General features: G+C 47.3%; 1 protein-coding gene across 5 annotated transcripts in view; it reads right to left on the reverse strand.

The window, feature by feature from the left end:
* LOC119441924 (adhesion G protein-coupled receptor L4-like) overlaps positions 1–23,409 on the reverse strand; it is a 145,103-nt gene that overhangs the window by 56,773 nt on the left and 64,921 nt on the right. For 2 of the 5 annotated variants that reach the window (XM_037706588.2, XM_037706587.2), the window contains exons 6-14: positions 20,854–21,064; positions 20,176–20,330; positions 20,057–20,086; positions 17,969–18,188; positions 17,030–17,124; positions 14,051–14,092; positions 13,732–13,945; positions 9,896–9,990; positions 517–720 (exon numbers count right to left, since the gene is read on the reverse strand). In XM_037706588.2, the coding sequence (XP_037562516.1) occupies positions 517–720; positions 9,896–9,990; positions 13,732–13,945; positions 14,051–14,092; positions 17,030–17,124; positions 17,969–18,188; positions 20,057–20,086; positions 20,176–20,330; positions 20,854–21,064 (1,266 nt within the window). The remainder of the gene's footprint in view (positions 1–516; positions 721–9,895; positions 9,991–13,731; positions 13,946–14,050; positions 14,093–17,029; positions 17,125–17,968; positions 18,189–20,056; positions 20,087–20,175; positions 20,331–20,853; positions 21,065–23,409) is intronic. The other 3 variants (XM_049661738.1, XM_049661740.1, XM_049661739.1) reach the window with 3 other exon arrangements.

Raw genomic sequence — 23,409 nt, forward strand, 5'->3', positions numbered from 1 at the left:
CGGTTCGCGTGGAAGTGGAGGCGAGCGAACTGACCCGAACTCATTCAACACACGTTGTTTCAGTAGCGAGAGTACAAGGAGGAGTACGCTCTTGTCTCCCATAATACCGCACTGCGTCAGGCGCAACGCCGGTAGCATTCTTGCTCTTCCAGAAAATTTTGTAAAGGCGGCCACTTCGCAATATGGAAGGTGCATTAAGTTTATGTAACAAGTGCAGCCTTGAGGTAATACGAGTGATCCATAATAGATGCAGCAGAATTAGCTATCCTTGCGTCCTTGTTTGTGCATCCTATTGCGTTACAGGTATAAATAATCTGTTAAGTGTTCGCAATGACAAATTAGTTGTAAAAGCTTTATATTGCGAATACGTACAGTGGCCAGGCTATAAGCTGTTTGTTACTTTTGGTAGTGCGCTTTAGCAGAAAGCGACAAATGCAAGCGTGCGGGCAGCCTCTTAAGAGATGCATTTCGGAGGTGAGTAGCATTGCAGCATGTAATGCACTGTTCACACGTCACCTCCATCGCAGTCTTCACAGCAACGTGTGCTGAATGTTGATCCAATCTTGGTGGATGGCCAACCGTCTACTGAAGGACAGTGAGTTGTGGGTCCAGGAACAGGAGAACTGGTACTAATAGGTGCGCTAGTGCTAGCAGCAGCGACAGTAGCTTTGGCAGTAGGCGTAGTAGCGGGAATCGGCGGGTGTGTTATAATGTTGGCAACTGGAAGACAAAAGAGTGATAAGTTGTTAGACAAAGCTTACATTTAAAAAAAGAAAAAAAAACAGATTACCGCGGCTTTGTCATGCCAAGGAATCTTGCACGTTGCCTCCTCCGGCTATCTGTCTAACTTCACCGTAGTGCATCAGCGTTACTCAATGGGCAGCATTTCTAAATAATGATATTGTCACGTTTAATGAAGAGGCGACTTCTAAAAGAGGCCGTTAAGGTAAGTCCGAGTCGCCAAAGGGGCAGCGCAGCACCGACAAAACACCAAGGCGCTAGCTCGTGCACAAGACTGTCCTCGTCTTCTTCTGGGAGCAAGTGGCACAAGCGCGTGGCATTACCCCTCCTCCCAGAAGAGCATCGACTCGATGCTAAACAAAGCATGGACGGGCAGAAAGACTTGTCCCAGGAGAAACATAATGGTCCGGAAACCACGACTATTGTGGTGTGCAATATGGTTTTAACCGCACTACGTGCACAATCTCGGGCCGCGGTTGTCGGCGTCGTGCTGGCTGGGTGCCGTCAGGAAGGACTTCATAATTGAGGTCACTTACTCGCCGAAGCACTTTGTAAGGGCCGAAGTACCGACTGATAAGTTTTTCAGAAAGGCCTTTACGGCGGACGGAGGTCCAAACTAGCACTTGGTCACCCGGTTGGTACTCAACTTGTCGGTGGCGAAGGTTGTAGTGTCGCGCGTCAATACACTGTTGTTTCCTGATGTTCACGCGAGCCAGTTGGCGTGCTTCCTCGGCACGTTGCACGAAACGCTCAGTGTCTTCAAGATTGTCAGAAGTGTCACATGGTAACATGGCTTCTAACATCGTCTGCACTTCACGACCGTAAACAAGAGCAAAAGGCGTGAAGCGTGTGGTCTCTTGCGTAGCGGTGTTGTACGCAAACGTGACGTATGGTAGGACTTCGTCCCACGTCTTATGCTGCACGTCTATGTACATCGACAGCATGTCGGTCATTGTTTTGTTAAGCCTTTCAGTCAAGCCATTTGCTTGAGGGTGATAGGCAGTCGTCTTTCGGTGCGTGGTGTAACTCAGCTGAAAAACTTCTTCAAGCAGCCTTGCCGTAAACGCCGCTCCTCGATCCGTGATGACACAGGATGGGGCGCCATGACGTAGTACGATGTTCTGTACGAAAAACTGTGCAACCTCAGAAGCTGTGCCTTTAGGAAGAGCCTTTGTTTCAGCATAGCGGGTTAAATAGTCCGTGGCGATAATTATCCACTTGTTTCCGGAAGTAGACAACGGAAACGGGCCCAGGAGGTCCATGCCGACTTGATCGAAGGGCCCTCGAGGCGGTTCGATAGGATTCAGCAATCCCGCAGGCTTCACATTCGGCGACTTTCGGCGTTGGCATTCACGGCAGGCTTGGACGTATCGTTTAACACAAGTGGCGAGTTTCGGCCAGTAGTAAGATTTTCGTACCCTGGCAAGGGTTCGAGTGAAACCCAAGTGGCCAGAAGCAGGCTCGTCGTGGCATGCGAACAGGATTTCATCACGAAGCTCTGTGGGTACGACCAAAAGATAGGTGTTGTTGCTGGCAGCAGAATTCTTCTTGTATAGGATGCCCTGCCGTAAACAAAACGACGACAAACCTCGAGCAATTTGCGGGGGCAGAGTGACGTTGCGGCCTTCTAGATGTTCAATTATGGGGCGCAATTCACAGTCTGCTCGCTGCCGTGTCGATACGTCTGTCCCGCTTATGGCGCCAAGAAAAGCGCTGTCGTCTTCGATGTGTTGATCGGCAGATTCAACAGGTGCGCGCGACAATGTGTCGGCATCGTCGTGTGTGCGGCCGGACTTGTACACGATGGTCACGTCGTATTCCTGCAGGCGCAGGCTCCACCGTGCCAGTCGTCCAGAAGGGTCTCTTAGGTTTGCCAGCCAGCATAAGGAGTGATGATCCGTCACGACCTTGAATGGGCGGCCATAGAGGTAAGGTCGAAACTTGGCAAGTGCCCATACGACGGCAAGACACTCTTTCTCCGTGGTAGTGTAACTGGACTCGGGTCGTGATAGGGTGCGACTGGCGTAAGCTATGACCCTTTCGTCGTTCTCCTGCCGCTGTACGAGCACCGCACCCAGACCGACGTTACTGGCGTCGGTATGAATTTCTGTTTCGGCGTCCTCGTCGAAATGTCCAAGAACCGGGGGTGATGCCAGGCGATGTCGAAGCTCGGCGAAAGCTGCTTCTTGTGCAGAGCTTCCAGATGAACGGCGTGTCGTCTCTAGTGAGACGAGTAAGTGGTGCAGCAATTTTAGAGAAATTGCGTATAAAGCGCCGGTAGTATGCGCACAATCCCAGGAAGCGTCGAACGCTTTTCTTGTCTGTAGGAGTCGGAAAAGCAGCTACAGCGGCAGTTTTCTCGGGATCGGGACGGACGCCTTCCGCGCTCACGACATGACCAAGAAACTTCAATTCTTCATAACCGAAGTGACATTTCTGAGGCTTTAACGTGAGGTTAGCCGATCGGATTGCCTCGAGCACTTGCCGCAGTCGCTTAAGATGTCCGGAGAAGCTGCCTGAAAATACGACCACATCATCCAGGTAGACGAGACAGGTTTGCCATTTTAGGTCAGCGAGCACCGTGTCCATCATCCGTTGGAAGGTTGCCGGAGCAGAGCACAACCCGAACGGAAGTACGCGGAACTCGTAAAGTCCATCCGGAGTGACAAAGGCTGTTTTCTCCCGGTCACGCTCGTCTACCTCTATTTGCCAGTACCCACTTTTCAAGTCAAGGGAGGAAAAATACTTGGCTCGCCGTAGCCGGTCAAGAGAGTCATCTATGCGCGGCAACGGATAAACGTCCTTCTTTGTGACGTTGTTGAGTTTTCTGTAATCAACACAGAAGCGGAGAGTGCCGTCCTTCTTTACCAGGACAACCGGTGACGACCACGGACTGTTTGAAGGCTGGATGACGCCATCGTCAATCATTTCCTTGACTTGTCGTTGAATTGCTTCTCGTTCTTTCTGCGAAACACGATATGGCTGCTGGTGAATAGGACGTGCATCCTCGTAAGTAATTATCCTATGCTGCGTGATGGGTGTCTGACTGACTTTCGACGATCGAGCAAAGCAGTCCTTGAATTCACGCAACAGTCCCCGCAGTGCCGCCTTATTGTCCTCCGACAGCTCGTTATTGATGTCGATATCTGGGACGCATTCTTCATCGCTGTCGCTTTCTCCACACGCGAAACACTCAATGACGTCCTCCCAGGCTTCAGCGTAAGCGACGGCAGTGCCCTGGAAGAGGTGTCGGTGCTCATTTGTGAAATTGGTGATCAAGACGTCAGCTTGGCCATCCCTAACGTCAATGATTCCTCGAGCCACGCTAATTCCGAGCGTAAGTAGAAGGGAGACGTTACACTCTGCGAGGACTTCGCCTTCACGTATGCCCTCGGACGTTACCGCAATCATTACACTAGCACGAGGTGGTATCGTGACGCTGTCGTCGGAAATTCGAAGAGCGGCTGTGCGGCGGCTGGCATCTCGTGTCGTCGCTTTCTTTGTAGAGAAAGAGATACAGCGTCGGCGGAGGTCGATGATGGCGCCATACTCTCGAAGAAAGTCTATGCCGAGTATTAATTCACGGGAGCATTCTCGGAGAACAAGGGAGCTGATCGGAAATGTAGAATTTTGAATTTGCACCCGAGAAGTGCACACACCAAGCGGTTTGACGACATGTCCGCCAGCTGTCCGTACGTGCGTCCCTGTCCACGGCGTAATGACTTTCTTTAAATGGCTTGACAGTTTTCCGCTGATAATCGAATAGTCAGCGCCAGTGTCGATTAAGGCAGTAACATTTCGACCGTCGATCAGCACAGGTATGTTCATGGAGAAGTCTCCAGCCTGAGATACTGGCGTCGTCAAGTCTCCGTCGGTCTGAGGTCGCTTCGATTGGAGGTCTTCGGCACGTCCAGTATCAGCGGCCTCGCCTCGAAAGGTCGCTGACGTTAGTTTTCCAGGCGAGGGCTCGGAGATCGTCCTTGCGACATCCGCCTTGCACCTCCCGAATAGGATGGTCGTGGTGACGGCGATCGCGACTGGCGCCTTGATGACGGTGGCGCACGCTGTCGGGCGAGAAAATCTTCAATCTCGGGTGGCCGTTGTCCGAAACGGGGTCGGGGTGAATTGACAGGAAACCCCTGGAGTCCAAGGCAGCGGTACTGGCACTCTCGGTATAAATGCCCCGCCTCACCACAGTGGTAACAGAGCGGTCGACGGTCAGGCATGCGCCAAATGTCCGATTTACGCGCGGATGGCCGAGCCTCTCCAAAATAAGGAACCGCCTGCGCTGACTGAAGCGTCGCATACGGGGTGACGGCAGGTAGGGGCGCTGGTGCAGGGATAGGGGGCCTGAATGCGTCGGCATAAGCCGCACGCTGGTAGTCGCTCATGGTAGGAGGCGTCACCGGCGACGGGGCGGGGCATCTTAAAACGTCAGCGTATGTTGCCCGTCGAGGTTCACTTGATGTTGTGAAGGCCTCAACTGGTGGAGCGGCCTGAAGTGCTGCTTCGTAACGTGGTGCGCCGAGCGCATGCTGCACTTCGTCACGCACGACGCTAGCGATGAAGTTGGCTGAAGGCTGTTGCGTCTGATGCAGCTGTCGCAGCTCGTCGCGGACTACCGCTCGGATAATCTCGCGAAGCGACTCGACGTCGGTCGTGAGAGCTCCTAGGCCACTGGTAGCAGAGGAGAGATTCACTTGCCGATCGTATTGGTGCGAGCGCTGGTGCAGGGCCTTCTCCATGGCGACGGCGTCAGTGAGAAACTCCGCAACCGTTTTGGGCGGACTACGAACGAGTCCACCAAAAAGCTGCTCTTTCACTCCGCGCATCAAGTGACGCAGCTTTTTGTCTTCCGACATGGTAGGGTCAGCTCGCCTGAAGAGACGCACCATGTCTTCCACGTACATAGCCACACTCTCGTTGGGTTTCTGAATGCGAGACTGGAGGGCCCATTCTGCTCGTTCTCGACGATCGGAGCTGGCGTAGGTGTCCAAGAGCCTGCGACAGAACTCACGCCATGATGTCAGGATGCCTTCGCGGTTCTGGAACCACGTGCGAGCACCATCCAAAAGACAGAAATAAACGTTTTTGAGCTTCGCCTCGTCGGTCCATCCATTGAACTCTGCTACGCGCTCGAAGTCCGCCAGCCAGTCTTCCACGTCTTCTAGAAGGTCGCCATGGAAGGGACTTGGCACACGCGGTTTTTGCAGCGTGTAATGAGGAGGTACCGGAGGTACCGGAGTAGCCGTCGCAGGGTTTGTCGAGGTAGTAGCGGATGTAGCATCCATACCTGCCGACGTTGTCGTTGTCCTCTCAGGTAGCGGCTCAAACTCGGGGGCCAATCCCTGGATTCTCCGGCTGGCGCGATGTACTGGCGTGAGCACCGGTAGCGATCTAGCGTTCCTGCTGCTAGGAGGGGTCTGTTGCATGGGTCGAGAATACCCAGCACCTCCACCAGAAAAATGTCACGTTTAATGAAGAGGCGACTTCTAAAAGAGGCCGTTAAGGTAAGTCCGAGTCGCCAAAGGGGCAGCGCAGCACCGACAAAACACCAAGGCGCTAGCTCGTGCACAAGACTGTCCTCGTCTTCTTCTGGGAGCAAGTGGCACAAGCGCGTGGCAATATTTCAGAACACTGCCCGAACTTCAGAAAACATTTAGTTAGCAACGTCGAGAGGGTACGCCCTTTCTTTAACACGCGTAGTCACGGCACATAGTCGTAACGTCTTTGCTGGGTTATAGCAGAATTTTGGTCAGGAATAAAGCACTGATGTAATGGGCCGCGGCGGTCGCCAATGGGCTCCTGTAATGAGGAGCCCACCTAGTGAGTGTGAGAGGTGACCCCCTCCGGGCCACCTTAAACTTCCTCCGTGTACTTGAAACAGTTTTTCAGACAGACAGAGATGCAGCAGGAAAGTTACGAACAAGTAGCGCACATACAAATGTTATTAAAAATGAGTACCCTCTCGATGTTTCCAACTGAAAGTTGTTGAAATTCGGGGCACCATTTGAAATATCGTTTATAGAAATGCTGCCTATTGAGAAATTCGACAAATGATCGGAGTGGCAATGTTAACCGAATTAAAATAAATTCTGGCGTTTTACGTGCCAAAAACACAATCTGATTATTAAGCACGCCGTAGTGGGAAACTCCGGCTTAATTTTGTCCAGCTGGGGTTCTTTAACATGCACGCAACGCACGGTGCACGAGCGTTTTTACATTTAGCCCCCATTGAAATGCGGCCACCGTGGCCGGGATTTTGATTACGCGCTTTCGGGCTTAGCCGTGCAAAGCCAAAACCACTATGCCACCATGGCGGGTAGGGATGTCAAAGATGCCTTGGTATGTATTATTTCAATAGACTACGCATTCATGCACATTTCGCTTATATAGAAAAAAAAACATTCACCATTATTTAGTGAAATGCAAGCTATAGCACCCGTGCAGCAGCCAATCAATAGTTATGAGTGAGTGGGAGAGAGCAAGTTGTTAGCCTGTTTGGTGATTAAAATCTCTTAACGTCGTGAGAATAGTTGCTTAAATTTTGCTTGTGCGCGTCTACAAAAAAAAAGCTGCCTATTTCTCAAGTTGTGGCTGAACATATCTGACCAATCAAAAAAGAAAAAAGGGAAAAATTCGCATAACGCATACGTCGTCACTGGTACCTGTCACTGGTACCATTACTGGTACCATCACCGGTACTGGTACGTCACTGGCTTATCACTGGTACCGATAATCGAGCATTTTCTGATGATGAAGGCACAACCCTAACAATACCTTTACTACATTGATTTACCCTTCCGTCCCACCAATTTAAGTTTCCGCTCTTGAAATAGTACTAATTAAGTGCTGGCATTACACTCGTGAGGTAACATTTTTACGCACGTAAGGAAGGAAGGAAAGAGCGGAGAAGGAAAGGCAGGTAGGTTATAACGAGTTTAGCACAACCGGTTTGCTACCCTACACATGGGAGCGGGATGGGGGAGGAAGAAAGATGGGGAGGAGAGAGAAAGAGCACATAGCACAGCACACACATCGTCAGTCACAGTCCGTTACTCTTGCGTGGTACGTGACATCACTGTCACGGCCGCTTGTCGAAGCCCGTTTCTTTCAAAAACCTAAGCAGTCCCTTCGTCGCCTTCAGCTGCGATGACTTCTGTCGACGACATGTGAGAATCGTTTCAACTGACATTGGTCTATTGTCAAGGTGCGCTAGAACGGACGCCAGGGACGGTCTCGGAACATTATATTCAGGACAGTCGTATAAAATGTGTTCTAGCGTCTCCTCGCAAAGACAGGCATTGTAAAGAGCGTTGTCGGCCATTCCAGTGAGAAATGAATAAGAGTTCCTAAATGCCACCCCTAGCCATAAGCGATAAAGCAGAGTGGCCTCTCTTCGGCGGAGTCCAGTTGGCATACAGAGATGCATCAAAGAGGCAAGGTGGTATTGACGATCGCTCCGGTTGGTCTGGCTGCTTGGTGTGCCTTTACGTGCTTGGTGTACGCACGTAAAATATGAATAAAATTCTCAGCTGCGTGCATGTTGATAGGTGATCGATGTCGCTACGACCCTGTATTATTAACTAGCTCGTCTTTCACAATATGACCTCTGTTGCCCTTGCAGTTTATTGCCGCAGGATGATTTTTTTTTAGTATACGACGTTCTGGACTCACTGGCCTGGACAGGGAAGACAGAGAACGACTTGTGGCCTATGAGTCCTACCTATATCTGATATAAGAATGAGCAAAGAAAAGTGTTAAGAAAAAAAAAAACGCACCGATGATTACGATACTCCCTAATGCGAAATTTGAGCGCAGCTCCATACGTGTTTTCATTTCGCGATATATTGGCGTGGACAATCGTCTCGTGCGGCACGTTCCAAACGGAGCGAAGTGTGGCGAGTCTGCCTTGGTAATCGGGAGATCGCGAGAGGCAGCGCGTGGGCGACACGTGGGTGCGATTCAAAGCAACCGCCGCAGACAGACCGCCGCTCATGCAGCGCTTTGTTTCCATACAGACAACGCGCTCTACTCTGGCGCCATATCATAGCCATCGTTACCGCACAGCCCGTCTTGTGCGGCACTACGCTTTCGTTCCACCAACGACGAGAGCGGCACTTTGTTGCAGGGAAGTCGTGCCGCCAGCGCAGCGGCGACAACACCCAAGGGCGTGTCACATCGAGCCTTATCCGTAGGCGCTTGCCATCGCCCCTTGCAGGAGCAGTGATCCCCGTCACATACGCTGGTACCGCGGACTGACCTCACCTCAGCAGCTGACGCTGCGCACGACCGTAGCCTAGGGAGCCCGCATGCGCTTGCATGTAGGCTCCCTAGCTTAGCCCTCACCACCTCACTGCACCCTGCCCTCTCCCCCCCCCCCCCCCTTCTCGGAAGCGCAGATGAGATCGCCCACGCGGCTGCGGATGCCTAGGCCTCCGGCAACTCAGCGCGTGCGCAGGCCGTCTCCCCTCCGCTCTTCCTCCGCTTTCCACCTCATCGTTCCGCTGCAACCTCCTCCTGCGCTATCACCTTTCTTTCATGTCCCGCTACGCTCCGCATTCGCTTTCATTCTTCGCGGCACTCGTTCACTCGGTACGCCGACGCTCACCGCAGGAACGGGCGCCTAAGAGCGGCGCTCTAAAATCAGTCGAAGAATATAAGTGGCAAAGCAAACACCGCATTGAAATTGAGCGTCTTGACGGCAGTGACGTAGCCAGTAACTTCTTTATCGAGGGGAGGGGGTCGGGAAGAGAGGGGAGTGACAGGGTAGGCCATATACTGACACCAAAATTCCATGGAGGGGAGGGGTCACGTGCCCAGTGCGTCCCCCCTACCCTCTTGCCACGCTACTGCAAGACGGACATAGAGCATTCAGCGCACGCCGGTGATTAGGAAGCTACAGTATCTTTAGGTACTGATGTTGGCATGAGCACTACACTTCTTCGGGCGGTCGGGTCAAGCGGGGCATGATTGACGTGCGTTTTTCAGAACACGTTACCCTGCAAATACTCGAAATGTTGGAGCACTTACCAGCAATTACCAATTTTACAGTAACAGCTCCGTAAAAAGAAAAAAGAAAAAAAAAAGATGTTCGCAGATTTTTATGTGCCATTTGGGGCATAAATGCGTGAGATACACGAGAGATACTCACACACACAGAGTGAACGTAGTCTCATGGAACAGTTTATTCCATCGACTATCGATATGGTATAGTTGCGAACGAGTGCCAAGCAGTGGTTCCTGTCACTGAGGAAAAATAAGAAGGAATGAAAAATACAATGCAGTGGCAGTGAAGGAAGTAATGCTCGCCGGATTTAAAATACACTGGAACAGCAGATATTATAAGAGCTCTAGAAAACAGCAAAAACAAAAATAATGCAATAAATAACTCCGAGCACCTCAGCCCGGTATAAGTGAAATGAAGTAGCTGGAGGCACGTGTTTCCAGCCGCTCCAACCGATCCCAAGTTCAATCAATCAATCAATCAATCAATCAATCAATCTGAGGTGAACAGTCCTCACTTAACTTTACTGGTGGACTGACGTATTACTGCCTATTGAGGCTCTTTCATTCCATTTTGGCGCTGTGTCGAAAGTTCGTACAAAAGAGAAAACATGGTGCCACCAGTATTGACAATGAATACTTAGTAGCAATTTGCACCTTTTTATATACACATACCAATGCAAAATGCAGTAATTTTGTGAAAACGTCTTTTTTTATCATGCGACTTTCTTGCTAAAGGGACTGGATGCGTCAGACACTTACCTTTGATGTCACGTTATTTGTTGTCATCTCTAGCATTTGTTGTGAACATCTCATTGAGTTTTCAGATACACGTCACAAAACTTCATTACGTGAATCAACATTGACTGATACTTTGTTACGTTCCCGTTATGAAGCAAGGGTCACTGAAGAAGTTTCACGTTCTACAAGGCGTCACGTCCGACAAAAACGACCCTAGCAAGGTGGCTGATCGGGCTAGTTGGTAATCCACAATAAGTCTGTACAGCGAGAGCGGCGGAACGGCGACGAAAACGAGACGGGACGAGTGCTGACTTCCAAATGGCAATTTATTGGTAGGTATGTAGTACTCATACAGGCGCATCTAAAGGATAAGACGAAAAAAGTTTACTTGAAAATTCAACCTAAAGCCCCTGATCAATCACTGTTGCCCGCTGCGCATGCTTGTTTCTTCCAAGAATCTTATTTCTTTATCGAACACCCCCAGCGATGGCTTGCTAACATGTTCGCAGTGTTCTCTAGTCATTCAGTGCTGCTTCGCTAATCACGCAGTGTTTGCTCGTCCCTAAACTTGCAAATCACTTCGGTACGCTTGAAGTGTGGGGTACAGCCACACGTGCTGGAATGCAAAACGAGAAAACGCTGCGTTCCAATGCACACGTTATTTGCGTGCTCGCGCAGGCGCTCATTAAAGGCGTCTGCCCATCTGCCCTACATAACAAGAGCCGCAAGGCATGGTAATCCTGTATACGGCGTTTTTTACAGAGTCCATGAACCAGGTTCTGTGCTTCACGTTGCATTGACTCCTGTGTTTCCTTACAGGGAATGTCCTCCGCGCCGACTGACATAACTGGTGCAAAGCTTCCGCACAAGCACCGCGCACGTCGAGCGGACCGAAGTGACCTGCAAGTTTAGGGAAGAGCTCACACGCGTGATTATCGAAGCAGCACGAATGGCTGGAGAACAGTGCGCATGCGTCAGTAAGCAATCGGTAGCCCTATCTGGTAAGGAAATAAGACTCTTGGAAGAAGGAAGCATGTGCAGCGGGCGACAGTGATTGATCGGGGGGTTTTTAGTTGTCTTAATTTTAATCTATTGTAAACCATGTATACATGCTACATCGAAAGCAATAAATCATCTGTTGGAAGTGAGCGCGTGTCCCGTCTCGTTTTACAATGCAGTTTCAACTGTGCAGGGCCTAACACTTAACGTTCGCCTTAATCCGTTTCTAAAACCCGCACCGAATACATTTAGTAGTGAAGTTTGTCCTGCATTTATCTTAGCTAAATCTCATTGAGAAATGGCATCGCTGTGCAGAGAAATCGGAAGCGCACGGAGCAGCTCAATTTCCTTTTCTTTGTCATTAAGTATTCTACGGAAGCAGCCCTTTGCAATAACAATTTCACTCTTTTGATCTCCTGATAACATACTGCCCACAGTTTAACAGAAAGTGAACAGCTGTGCTCGGCGAACAATCTGCCGCTATGCGCAACCGAGAGTAGGCGCTTGCTTACTTGCAGGGGTGCAACAGCCCATATGTTTGCATCTGGTGATAAGTGGGAACACTGGCGCTTTGTTGCGAATGCGCGGTGTTTAATTTCAGGCAAATATTAAGAAGCGGAGCCTACCGAAGTGTTGAAGCGAACGGCGATGAAGAAGAAATCTGGACCGAGACCGCTCGGCAGTGCACAGCGGACGCATTTCGACGGGGGCGACATGCAAAACACTCGTTTATTTAACGTTAGGTACATTTTAAAGGATCCCAGGTGGTCAAATTAATCCTGAGTCCCCCACTACGGCATGCCTCATAATCGTATCGCGGTTCTGGCTCTTAAAATCCAAGCATTTCTTTTTTTGACTGAGACTGACGCGAGGTCCATGTTATGAGCGTTTTTTTTTTTTTCATCCCGGGCGCTCATTTCATGGCAGAAGATGCGCTCAGGCAGTTGTTTAAGCATGTGGAATGTTAGAAATCCTTACATGAAAGTAAAGCGACGGTTGCGGAAGTTGAGAAAGCTAGAATACCGAGGCTGCCCCACGCACAACCACAGCGGTAGCGGTGTTCGCATGCCCTCTCATGCACGGTTGCGCCTCTAGCGGCGGGCGCTGGATCTATATGAAACTGAGGCGGCAGTTTCGTGACATGAAAAAAAAAAAAAAAAAAAACATGGAAGGGCTCTGCTAATACGTTGTCCGCTTACCTTACCCCGTTTGCAACATTGCCCGCATATAATGCTTTCAGCACCTGCTTTTTGAACTTTTATAAAATAAGGTCCTTCACCACCACCACACTTAACTTGACTTGCACACTAGTCATAATGTTCTCCAATTTTCTCCACATTTAATCTCGGTGGCAGTTATATTTCTCCCAAGACGATAGGCTAACCCCGTTTTAAAGGGGATGCCAATAAATCATCATCATCATCACCATACCGTTTTTTCTTTAGATAGGTAGGACAATAGGTAATGTAATAACAAGAGCTTGGTGGCACAACACACCGCCCAGTTTTAAAGGGGACAATCCATCCGTCCACCCAATCCCCACGCACACTGCACGCGTGCACACACACACACACGCACGCGTGCACACACACACACACACCACACACACACACACACACACACACACACACACACACACACACACACACACACACACACACACACACACACACACACACACACACACACACACACACACACACACACACACACACACACACACACACACACACACACACACACACACACACACACACACACACACACACACACACACACACACACACACACACACACACACACACACACACACACACACACACAGAGAGAGAGAGAGAGAGAGAGAGTATCAGCAATATCGGCCACTTGGGAGGTGCTGAAAATTAAACAATACAAACTACACAAACGCATGCTTCGTTCCCTTTATGAGCGTTAGGTGCACCGAGCTTTGCTGAGTTCACGTTAGGGAGAGCTCGCGCTTCCGATATCAATCGCAAGCATTTCCACACATACGCGGCACGCACACTGAGACATTCCACGATATCGAAAAAACTTGCCTCGTGATAATCGATCAGAAGTATCATGGGAAATGTACATGGAGTCCCTGCAATTTTGCATCTACCACTCGCTAGGCTGTGTGTTCTAACGCCACTGTCCCTGTGGAAAGCTTCAGCGCAACGTGCCTATAACGTTTCCAGCACTTGGCAGAAACAGCTTCATTAAAAAAAGGAAAGTTGTGCTCACCTTCTCGGAGAACTGAGCCAGAAGAAAGTGTGATCACGGTGGCGCCCGTGTTCTCCGTAGGCCATCAGCAGATTTTCGTAAGTGTTTATGTCCAAATTCTCTGGCAGTAGGTTCATACCGACGGCATTGCAGGCTTTGACGCTTTCTTCATAGGTCAAGTAAGAATGATTCACGCAGGTTGGAGGGCGGGTCGTTTGAGTCCTCTTCACATTTTCTGTTGTCCCATGAGTAAAGAAATGTGAAAATATTATGCTTACCGTCGATGTCACAAAGGTTTGCATGTAACACAGTCATTCAAAAATTCAGCTGGAGTACTTGCCACAGTTGAAGCGATGAGTCTTCGGTTGCTTCGTATGCCTACCTGTAACCAGAAGACGACACTAAAATGTGGCTTAGGTTTGGATCTCAAACAATTCTGGTCTTATAATAAGCTTTGGTGTTGCTTAGTTCTTCGCATTTTTCAATGCAGTCTGCAGAAATTCTAGACCTTTAAAACGTACACATTAAAAGGAAGCTTTAGGTCAGGGGCCCTTATGTATATACATGGAATAGGAGAAGTAATTTTCTAGATAACCAGGGAGTCGATTTTGATGAGGTTTCTCGCATTTAAAGAGAAAAAAAAAACGTAATATAGGGACTGTTAGAAGCAGATAATTATTTTGATTTTCAATTATTTTGGCACAGATTGTCAAAATTAAAAAAAAATTGAGAAAAGAACTCCGCCATCAAGTTTGCAACTCTCTAATCAGCAATAAAAAGCAACGTCACTATCTGTAATCTGCCCCTAATAGATCTGAAACAGACAAAATTACTTTAATAGGCACCGCTCTTAAAACTACCACTAATTGCTGAGTAGGACTTCTGCAAAACTCTCTTAAACATACTTAGAACTTTACGTAAGCTGTAAGTTTATGTCAACTTTGTGCGCTTCAGATGCTTTAACATGTGCAGTTTACAGAAGTGCGATATCTATTTTTGGTACAGAGATGCGGTTTTGTAAACTTCGTGCTTCAATTTCTGTATAGCTTACCAATTTATAGCAATTTTTCTAAAAAAGGTTCATGCCATAATTTAAAATTCTGCTTCCTAGAGTCACTACAATTTAACTTTCTCCTTGAAACACAAAAAATGTCGTTCAAATCGGCCCAGAAGGTTACTCATAAAAGCATTTATGCTTCGAAAGCGCTCAAAATCATAAAAAACAGAATTCAAGTTATCTTTCGCACATCGGCAGGCTATGAATGTCACAATATGTCGCCTTTATAAACTTTGGAGGTAAATTGGGTGTGTAATAAAGCTCTCTTGCTGCCTCATTTCACTTCAGTAGGGCTCCTGGAGAGCTCAGAAATGATACATCTAAGATGCCGCGAAACCCTCAACGAACAAAAAAATCGAGTATTGGGACATCGTGCAGGCAACCTCGGGTTCGGCCCACTTTTGCTTTTAATTCCAAGTTAGTTTCGCTGGGCTTAGCTGAAATCTAGTTTTCGCTACGGTAGCACGAAATGTAAGCAGATGAGGGGATTGTGTAAGGACCTGACGACTGCTTTCTAGTGCCACTTGCTTGTTGGAAATTTAATGAAGGCCGAACATATTTTCATGGACGTGGCCATAATTCTCAATGAGTAGTTGTGAACGCTGTGCACTATATAGAGTAGCCGAAGCACATGTGTTTTTCAACGGCCCTCTGCAATAAAAAAGAACATTTCGTGACGGTTCAATGGGAAAGCGTTCATACTATCAAAACGATGTTGTTATGGTACCTGCAAGGTACCATAACAACAAATGGAAGTTATCGGCGGTGTTAGAATCACGTCATATATCGGTAGTGGATACAGTTTGACTGGACCAACTCTTGAATACTGCAAGTGTTGAGGACACCCAAAGTATCTGCGTACGCGCGGCTCAAATTTCACTGATAGGGGAATTAACGTGCGGAGTGTTAATCGAACCTGCTAACCTCACAGCTGGAATTGCAGCGTGTTCCATGTGCTCAGTCAGAGGGGAGATAACGTTGCTAACACACACACACACACACACACACACACACACACACACACACACACACACACACACACACACACACACACACACACACACACACACACACACACACACACACACACACACACACACACACACACACACACACACACACACACACACACACACACACACACACACACACACACAAACAAGACGCGCTCACGCGAATTGGCTTCTAGGGGAATATATTACACTAAAATGGTAAAAACAACAACAACTAAACTTTTATTTTCAACTGCCTGCAATGTTTCTGCACCTTGTGAAACAAAGGCACCCAAAGGCTGCAGATAATTACGTCATGAAGATACAGAGAGGCTGCTTGTAGTTGTGGAACAAAAGAGATGAGTGTCAGACTTAGTTCTGTGTACGAGCACGCATGCGGACATATTAAGCATGCCTGCTTACAATAAACTCCCCCTGCGTAAGTCTGTGACAAAATCACGATCTGGGGCAAGTTTACAGGTGTTCTGCTGAGTATTGTCATTTAATGAGGCGGGTAGCTGAGAAAATGCGAGTGCTTACGTCTGCACCTGAATGCATAGGCTGTGCTTTTGTCTGCAAAGCAGTTAGTGAAGCCACCTGTTACTTAGAACATGCAGCTTTTACAAGCACGAGCCTTGGAAATGGTGTGCTTGCATAGGCGCAGAAGATACAATAAAAATGTTTCCGAAAAGAAAAGGTTGTTTTTTGTAGCTTTGAGTTAATAGAAACATGCTTATTAACGCTTTTGGTGCGTTCATGTCTTCGGTACGCGCGTCAAACTGTGATTTGCTGCAAAAGAAAAGTGCTGTCAGGTGAGCCCTTCTTAGTATATGCAGACCATCAGCTTTCTACCCTACAAGTTAATTTATTGGGCTATTTTAGTGGACAAAACAGAGACCTTTCTAAGGCATAATGGGAAAAGGGTTTATTGCAAAATATGTGAATGCGACTATTACAGTGTGTGCAGCTCATCAGGCGTCGCGCCGGGTATTCCAGCTAAAGAGTATAATTGTGTTGCACGATTTTTATTCGTCGTTTATTCGGTTATTTTCACGAGCAGTGAGAACATGGGAGATCCTGTGCTTAACAAAAGTCGGCCTTTCCTTCTTTAATAACACCCGTTGGACAAATACGCGCCGTTTTCATTGACCGAAAGGCAAAATTGGCGCTCTTCGATGGAAGAGTGCTATGTGGTAAAGGGCAGAATGTAGGCAAAACGGCTGACTGTACAGCCCGAGGAGCTTGACTATAAACTCTTGCGTCAACTTACAGATATATCCCAATTTTTCAGAGCAGTTTCGTGAAACCACTGCAAGTGGTGAGGTTAAAAAGCTGACAGCGGGGCATGTGTCCTGCTTTTGGTTCCTAGAAAAGAACACAAACAGTACTTTGAGGAAAGAGGAACTATTTAACGCAAAATATTACGTATAGTAAGCCACCGATACTGAAAAAAAGTAGCACCGCAGTTTTACCGCGAAAATAAAATCTTATCTATTCGTCCTCACAGGAATGCATAGCAATTGGCTTTTCCCAAAAAATTAGCGCTTTTAACCCCGTAGTTACTAACCTATACAGCAAATACATCGTTTGCCCCACTTTGTTGCAGTGGAGCCTCTAGCTCATGAAGTGGCTCGCTTAATTCTGGACTAAATCGGCTTGGCGTTCATTCGTTTTTACTCACTGTGCGTAGCACGCAACGCAATTACATTTCGTCAAGTAAGATAATATCGAAATGCCTTGAGTACGATCGTACTTAGAGTCAACTTCATTGCCCATAAATAACTTTTCTCTTCTTTTTTTTAATGGTGCATATTACGGTGCGCCAGTGATATTGGTCTCCCAAAGTTCGTGCATTCAACAAATCGCACCCCCGAATCATTCCACGTGTAAGGAAGAAGAAGTGCCGGTCAGTCAGGCGCATCACCAGCGCTGTTACGCACGGGGCTTGTCCTGACTGCTCGCAGGGTTCTGACTGCCGCACCGAGTTCGACCTCTCAATCCTGTCAATAAACACCTTGACACACGCTTGAATTCTGAAGAAATTACGAGTTCGAGTTCCGTAACGCCAGTCCTGCTTTGTTGGAAGCAGCTACATCAGATGGTGTGCGGCATCATGTGACTGCAAACACCCACGAATTGTGACGATCCCACATGATCAATCCTTGTAAGGATGTACACTTTGCCGCAAGAGGATAAAACAGCTGCTTGCCTGGGGGTAGGGCTGCTTGCTTCCCACATGAGGAACTTCTCAAGCGCATCAGTAGACTGGTTGTCCATGCGTGTGTAGACGAAGAAGAGTTCGTGTAGCGTTCTTCCTTTCAACAAAGACATGGAGTGGTTACCGCAGAACCGGGAGCCAGCGGCCATGTTAAATGTACGGCCTTCCGGAACACAGTAGTCAAACATCCAAGTCTCTGACTTGTGGTAAGCTTCAGATGAAAAGAAAAACAGAAATCGAGAAGAATTTACAACGCCTGTGATGCGTACCTCGATGCGAGAAGAGGCATGAAAGTTGACTGATAATCGCCGTGAACTGCGTTGCCTTGAAACGAGCAGCAACGAGTGCTCGGGTAACACTGTTTACGTGAGCATTCCGCATGGTGTTAGTTTTAAGCCAGCCGTAAAGGCAAAGCAGTTTCAAAATTTCTCCGTCAAGCTATAAATCAAGCTATATACCCGTGAAAAGCTTTATGATAAACAATGCAACGCGTAAGAGGTGTTAGGTGTTTATGCGTGTGTGTTCGTGTGCTTGCGTTTACATGTATATGAAGCATTGTTCCATTGCACTAGCGTTTTCCTTTTTCCTTCCCCCAACCGCTGCGGCCTCAAGTGGGATATGCAAGCCGGCATTTAGCGCTGCTCAAAGGCTGCAAAGAGACATTCAACTAGTGCGGCATACTTTGGCGGCGCAAGAGACCCTGAAGTCAGGACTCACCGAGCATACTAATGTAACTTTGGTAATGGTATGGCATGCGACGTTCTCTCGAACTCACCTAAATATCAGCCAAATTGCTTTTGGACTGTTTTGTTGTCCTTTTACTGCGAACAGCAATTATGAGTAAGGACATAGACTCTTTAGATCAAGCATGGTACGGCGTGATGCATATGAGAAAAAAAGAAGCCGACAGCTGATACTCACAAGCTTTTGAATTTAATGCGATAGCATCATCAGGAACGGCCCGCCCACACCCTTGACTGCAGGATTGACCCGCGCTACAAACCACATTATAAAGCCTTTCAGAGAACACACATAGTGCACTGGTGTCAGCATCGGCCCACCAAGTCACTCGCACTGTCCACGATTGGCGGGTTACACTCAGAAAAACATACGCCATAACGCGGGTCGGTAGGTAAAGAAAGCTTGGCTTGAAAATGCACCAGAAGTAAAGGTGAACCTAGCAAAGACATCATAAAGGAAAGCTCGCTAAAACGCGCTTCTCTTATGATCTGCTCGCAAGTGTAATACGGTGCGGACAGCATGGATCTGTTGCAAGCTTTTTCATATTGAGGGTGAACATCCGTGTTCTTGGAGTGGTCTCCATGATTCTTGCCTGTGGCACTGAAATTCGCTCAATTTTACAGGTCTGCCGAGGAGTTCTTTTCAAGATCATGCGGGTTTCGCCCAATCGTACTCGTGAGTCGGGAACTTATTATTGCTGTTCGCCGTAACTGAGCTAAGGCAATCAATGAGTAACTGGAATTTGCCGCTTATTTGTAGCCCGCTTACCACTGCTGCTTCTTTCATCCAAATGTGATGCATTCGTTTTACTGCCAACCATTAAAATATTAGTACCGCTGCAGCACTCCCCAGGAACATCTCTTCACTGGCTGATTGAGCTCATAGTGGCGAAAAAGAAAGAGAGAAATGTAATATTTCAGGGCGATGTAATATAAGCATTGAGATTTATTGGGACAAGTATTGAAGCAAAGATATGGAAACAAGATTGGAGCCAAATGCACGAAAGAAGTTTGTCGGAGTGTCGGAGGTGTGCTAAAATCTCATATACAATTATACCTAGCATCATTTTTTTATTTCGTTGTCTATGTACGGCGAATGTGGCATGCTTATTTTTTTCATTCTGTTGTCAGAAATGCAGTTTCTGCTGCTTGTACACCGACCTCATCGCTCGTCGGCCAACGAGGTAGCGAAGGCACTATTGAGTGCTTTCTGAGAACGACTAGCCGGCGCCTACCACTATGATGGTGTAGGGCTGTCTGTGCACGCGGTAACCTCTGCTGCACACTAACACGAGGTGGTAAGCTGTAAAAAGAAAAAAAAAACTAAGGATATACTTACTACAATCATTCAAGAGATTTTTTCTTTGACCTGGAAGAAATGTGCAGACGGCATAGTATGAACTTATTTAGCATGTATTATCGATATTTAAATCTGCTCTTTTGGTATGAAGGGCTTACTCCAAGTTTTGGTGCTGTCCTCGCATACCACTGGATATATCTCGCTACAGTTTCGCCTGAAGAACCATGGAACGTCACGGCCAAACCACACTGTGAAGCATGACGAGTCCCAGTCGATGCTGTCAGCGTCGAAAGCAACCACGCCGCTCAACTCTCTGGAGTAGGGAGGAAAACCGTGCGTAAATAGTTGTCATTACTACAGACGTCGCATTATGGTACAAGTAAAAAAAAAAACAAAAACAAAACTGAAACAAGCATCAGGCAAATGCTCTTTATTATTATCTACTTTATCAGGCGTTGCGTTGTGTTGCGAGGAGGAATACACCAATTTAAGAGTAATATTGCTGCACAATTTTCGCAGCCACGTGTTGCTTCGCCTGACCTATCTTCGCACTTGTAGTTATGTTTCAAAGGCCCTCTAATTGAGAAATAGGGCTCAGTGACTTTGTTTCCCGGAGCTTAGGCATGCTGCAGTAGCCCTGAAAAAGGGGATTGGCGACGCATATTGCCATTCGCCGAACGTGTTGAAAGCTTTTGGCAATGTCTCTGTACCACACAGGGTAAATAATGTATTTCTGCGCATCAGAAACTGCCCCTAGGCACAGTATTCAACGCTACTGCTCAATAAGAAAGAAAGTATGAAATCACACAAAAGGAGTTAGGCATGGAAGTGCGTACCTCACGTCTTCCTGTTTCAGGTCAACCCAGAACTCCAAGTCGGTACGCACTAGACGCCTTACGTAGTCCAGCTGTGTGCTATTCAGCAGCCACACATTCATAAGCATCGAATGCGACGGCTGCGTTAGGCAGCGATCCCGACTCTCCAGAGCGGTGGCCTTGTCGTCGTAATAGCAATATTCCACATCATTATTGTCATGTTCTACGACGACTGCAGATGCAAAGGGATGAAAAAGAAGGTCATTTGTAATACCATGTGGCCGTTGATTTGCGTCCATAGACATTGGTTCTAGACAGAATATTTTCGTTTTCGTATACTGATATGCTGTTGCACTCTGTATTGTTCTGCTCGCAGCGCGCAACAATCCATCGACTACAGCATTTTAGGAGTGACACCACTATACTGAATTCGAACATAACGTGTTAGTACAAACGTAGGTCTTAAAATAAAAGCAACGGTGAATCATTGCTGTGGATTTTCGCTACTGTAGCAATGTGAAACAAGGTATGTGTAAGAAAGAAAAGCCGGCAGATCCCACGCCCTGTGGGAATCGATGGTTTGCGAAGCAGTGTGCGGGGAGCCTACCAAGTTAACGAAACGACCATGAGAGCACCAAGACGTAGGCGGCTTATTCATGACTTACATGACACGCATGTCATGACATTCATGTCATGACTGCTCAGAAGTCCCTTTAGCTACACCTAAGAGACCTTAAGGCGAAAGCCTTAGTCATGCTCATGAATATGACTTCGACCATCAACCTTTAGCCTTTTCCTTCACTTAGTACCACATTCAAACCCATTCCATTTGTTTTTGAGTGTTAATCTTTTTTCGCTGAGTCATTGTCATTTTTGCTCAGTCATGGTCCTGACTATGACTTCTACCATCATCATTTAGTGTTTCCTTCACTTAGTACCCACGTCAGAACCCATTTCAGTGGCTTTTGAGTGTTCATCTTTTTTTCGTCGAGTCATTGACGTTTTTGCTGAGTCATGCTCATGACTATGACTTCTACCATCATCCTTTAGTGGTTCCTTAACTTAGTGCCTACGCCCGAATCCATTCCTGTGGTTTTTAAGTGTTAATCTTTTTTCGCTGAGTAATTGTCATTTTTGCTGAGTCATGCTCATGACTACGACTTCTACCAACATCCTTTAGTGTTTCCCTCACTTAATACCCACGTCCGAACCCATTTCAGTGGTTTTTGAGTCTTAATCTTTTTCGCTGGGACATTTTCATGACCTCATGACACGCATGTTATGAGATTTATGGCATGACCTATCACATGTGTTCGCCATACACTCCTCTCATACTCTGCCAATTTTGGTGCCTACCAAGTTAACGAAACGACCATGAGAACACCACAACGTAGGCGGCTGTTTAATGATCTACATGACACGGATGTCATGACATATCATTTATGTTCGTCATATACTGTTGTCATAGTAAGCCAATTTCGGTACATACCAAGTTAACGAAACGACCATGAGAGCACAAAAGCGCAAGAGGCTAGATAGATAGATAGATAGATAGATAGATAGATAGATAGATAGATAGATAATGTCAAATTAGCAAATTCGCGAAGAAATGCTTCACATTGCAGAATTGGCCGCCATCCCGCCCTGCGAACGTGAACGTCCAGCGAAGCTGTATCAAACACCACACATGGTGGAGCATTGTATTCACGCTGTTCTCCTGGTGTATTTAATTGCCGTGGTCTACCCATGGCAGTACTAGAATGAACTGAATGAGTTGCTAGACGGGACTCCCTTTTATATAGGAAAGCGTGGTGACGTCGCAATATATATATATATATATATATATATATATATATATATATGCTGTATGCCTGATTGCAAAGACAGATATGCCGTTTGCCTTCAGTTGTTAACCTGGAGTTTTGTGTTTACGCCACAATATTTTCCGACCAACGAGAGATATACACCTTCGCTGTAAAATTAGGCAGACAACATGAGGACACACCTACGCACAAATGAACTAGGAAAGAGTGGATGAACGAAAAGGCAATGCGAAAACGACCGATAAAAACCGCTACCACCTGTGGTATTGTGATAGAGCTGGCGAAAGTATAGTGCAGTGTTTCTGCACCAAGGATTATTCCCATTTTTAGGTCGGGTATAAATAAAACCATGACGATGAATCAGAGGGCTGCGACGTAGACTGGTTAATTACTCAAATTTCTCCACAGATGGCTAAAAAATCATAATGAACGAAGAAACCTGGGAGACAGGGCAGCGTATCTTTAGAGGTCGGGAGTTTAATATGAAGAAACTGCGACACACACGTTGGCACGCAGAATAACACATAACGCCTCTGTGTTCTTGCCAACAGTTCAACAAACAAGGCTGGCATGTTAACATATGCAGGGTGTTTCAGCGAACACTTTCAAAACTTATTTATGATTGCCTGTGGCAGATAGCCCAGTTCTAGTTAATGAGCTGGTGTACTCCAAGAGGCGGACATTGCACAAGAATTTGAAATGCATAACAGATTAATTAATAAAAATTCACTAATTAGGTTTTTAACTAATTACC

The sequence above is a fragment of the Dermacentor silvarum genome, chromosome 2 (assembly GCF_013339745.2).
Source record: "Dermacentor silvarum isolate Dsil-2018 chromosome 2, BIME_Dsil_1.4, whole genome shotgun sequence".
Classification (NCBI taxonomy): domain Eukaryota; kingdom Metazoa; phylum Arthropoda; class Arachnida; order Ixodida; family Ixodidae; genus Dermacentor; species Dermacentor silvarum.